The sequence below is a fragment of the Glossina fuscipes genome, unplaced genomic scaffold, assembly GCF_014805625.2.
Source record: "Glossina fuscipes isolate IAEA_lab_2018 unplaced genomic scaffold, Yale_Gfus_2 60, whole genome shotgun sequence".
Taxonomy (NCBI): Eukaryota; Metazoa; Arthropoda; class Insecta; order Diptera; family Glossinidae; genus Glossina; species Glossina fuscipes.
The window spans coordinates 7,265,080-7,267,964 of NW_023998432.1; the positions used below are offsets into that span (position 1 = coordinate 7,265,080).

The 2,885-nt window shown below is 31.6% G+C and overlaps 1 protein-coding gene across 1 annotated transcript; it reads right to left on the reverse strand.

Moving 5' to 3' along the window:
* Window positions 1–487: 487 nt before the first annotated feature.
* On the reverse strand, window positions 488–1,865 carry LOC119637675. Its single transcript, XM_038033870.1, has 3 exons — window positions 980–1,865; window positions 600–764; window positions 488–558 (listed from the first exon to the last, which is right to left on the reverse strand). The coding sequence occupies exons 1-3, from the start codon at window positions 1,863–1,865 to the stop codon at window positions 488–490; spliced, it is 1,122 nt and encodes a 373-aa protein (XP_037889798.1).
* Between the last annotated feature and the right edge of the window lie 1,020 nt (window positions 1,866–2,885).

The following is a 2,885-nucleotide window of genomic DNA, read 5'->3' on the forward strand; positions in this document are numbered from 1 at the left end:
TTTTTTATTCCGATAATTGGGTTAGCAACTGAAGTGATAAATGTATCATGGTGCGCGTTGTATCGTTTGGAAGTCTTATTCGAAAATTTAAATATTTACTTGTGTCAAGATTGAATTTAGCAATTCTATTATCATAAAGTTTATTAGAATGGGATTGTGCATTATAAATATTGATAAAAATTAAAATTGCGTATAGTGTTGAACCGTTGATTTTCATATTGGTTTTTTTTTTCTCTTGTTCAAATTCGCGATATTCGAAGAAATTTATTTTTAGTTGTCTTTTCTCGTTGACACTTTTACAAGTCAAACAAATAGGTACATCAACATTTTCATATTTGAGATTAAAATGTCTATAAAATTGTTTCTCAGCCTCCAGTATACCGCCTATATCCATATCGAAATTGATTAACGATCTACCAAATGCCTCTACAGCGTCATCCACTGAAAAGTATTTTAATGGTGTTTGTTCTGTTGTTTTTTCTTGTTCTTACTGTGTCGTTGGTGCTTCAATAGGTGAAATAGTTGTACTAGTTGTTAACGTTGTAGCATCACCTTGATCTTTTAAAAATGATCATTGTCTTTAGTTTCGAGTGCTTCACTTACTTTCATCATAACAAATGATACGTTAATTTTCAGAGCACCATCGTTGCGTAGAGTTGAATTGAACTCTACCGTTTTTGAATTCCAATCTACATCAGGAGTGGTAATAGTGAACGGTATAGGATTACCCATCGCTATTTTTTTTCTTTTACAAACGCGCACTGCTGTGTTTAAAGATATAATGATGAAAAGTAAATGATATATGTAAATATATATGGAGAGAAGAAGAACATTCCCTTGTTTTATAAAAATTCATGTATGTATATTATTTTATTGCTATTTTATTACAATTAACAATATTTTTCTTACTTCATTTCTAAGTCAAATATTTTATCATGTATAATTAAACAGAATGCTGATGTATTAGCTGGTATGTTACTTGAGGCTTTCAATTCAATGCGAATATCGATGGGTCTGCTTTTAACCGATTCATTTTGAAGTATTACATCCAAAAGAACTATGGGTGCAAGCGTTGGAAACTCATTACGTTTCAATAGCGGATATGAATCGCATGAATAATAACTTTCTTGAAATTTTGAATACATATCATAGAGTAAAGCGAATTGATTTCGACTGAAGCTAAGATTCAAATCATCATATGGATATGAAACGGAATTTAGATGTATCTTTACATTCGTTAAATTGCAATGAGTAAATTTGTTTTCGGCGTTTCGAAATGCTATAAGCAGAAAACGCGGTCGTTCATTTTCACTGGCTAACTTAACATTCCACAAAACAGTAACACTGTGACGAAATGTAGGATAATAATACATATCCCAAGTTCTAAAGCATATATTTAACGGTTGACGAGAATAGATTTTCCTAAACCGTTCCAATTTGCAAACATCAGCAAGTTGAACATGTGGCATCTTCCATGTAATACTCAAAATATTTAATTTAATTTGCTCATTTGCCAGGGTAGTTTTAATAGCCTGTTTATCATCTTTAGATCGTAGTAAAATCAATTCATGTTTAGAATTAACTATGATTTTATTGAAATCTTCAGCAAATCCAAGTAGCATCTTCAGTGGTATACAAAAGTTGAAATAAGCGCTCACAATAGTGAGTTCTTCGATATTAAATGGTGACCATCCTGCATTCAGTAGGTTCTCACTCTCACCTTTATTCAATGATGTGATAGTTATTATTTCCGTTGTAATACCCAAATGACGTGTACGATCATTTTCTATACTGCGAAGCTCATATCGAATTTCATCAAATAGATGCGACATACAATTATTTGACAGTTTTATATTATTAGACATTGTACCATCTTCCTTTGACGCAGTTCCTTCAACATATAGAAAGCTTTCGCTTGGTAGGACATACAAATCTTGACTTTGATTTGATATACGAATTTCATTATATTTTTAAATGATTGTAAATACGATGTGTAACTGTGATATTCGTTTTTTGTAATTGAATTATGAAATTGTGGTTATTGTAATATATTAATTATATTACTCATTTTTTTTGTTTTCTGACTATTTTAGTTGAAACCCCAAACTATATAAAAATTCCTGATTAATTCTACTTAGGGTATTAGTAGTTTTGCTTCGTTTCGCCTTTCTTGTCGATGTTCCGGTTTAAGCTCTTTTTAATTCTATACATTTTCTTCTTGTTGTTGTTGGTTAATAGTGGTGTACTCCCTGATGATGATACCAAAGATGTTTCATCAATATTCATGTCTTCTTCTGCATTATGAAAGTCAGCTCTTCCTTTTTCTTGATTACCTACGTAATCAACATATGGAGGATCTTCTGTATTATGAACTACTTTTGTTGACGCAGCTGCGGTTAGAGGGATATTACGAAATATCCTCTTACCAGCTCTTCCACTCTTTCCGTACTTTAATAAATTCTTTTTAGTGTTTGTACTCCTTCTACTCCTTCCATTGCTTCAATAAATTTGTTTTGGTTTTTGTTCTTTTTCCTGCGTTTGGTTTATATCTCTAATTAAATATGTAGTCATCTGAACATCATTATTACCTATCGCAACATCATTATAATCAATATTATTTACATCATTAATCTCGTTATCATGTTCATTATCGTCGTCGTCACCTTCATCACCACCATTGTTATGATTTTCTTTTGAATCATTCGTAAATGATGAGTTCAGTGGTGTAGAAGTTTTATTATCAAGTTTTTTTATTGATCAGTCTCAAAGGTTTCGTTATAGGTTGAAATGAGTCTTCGGAATCAAGTAGAGGACTTATATGATCAAGTCTGGGAAGAGGTCATAGATCCCCTAATCAATGGTCTACATCAAGACAACCATGGCCA

Excerpts from the sequence above, each read along its gene's own strand:
- LOC119637675 (XM_038033870.1), bottom strand. The coding sequence starts at position 1,865 with ATGTCTAATAATATAAAACTGTCAAATAATTGTATGTCGCATCTATTT. Across the intron at positions 765-979 it reads CATTGAATTGAAAGCCTCAA|CAGTGCGCGTTTGTAAAAGA; the intron begins GTAACATACCAG and ends CTTTAAACACAG. Across the intron at positions 559-599 it reads ATTTGTTATGATGAAAGTAA|ATCAAGGTGATGCTACAACG; the intron begins GTGAAGCACTCG and ends CATTTTTAAAAG.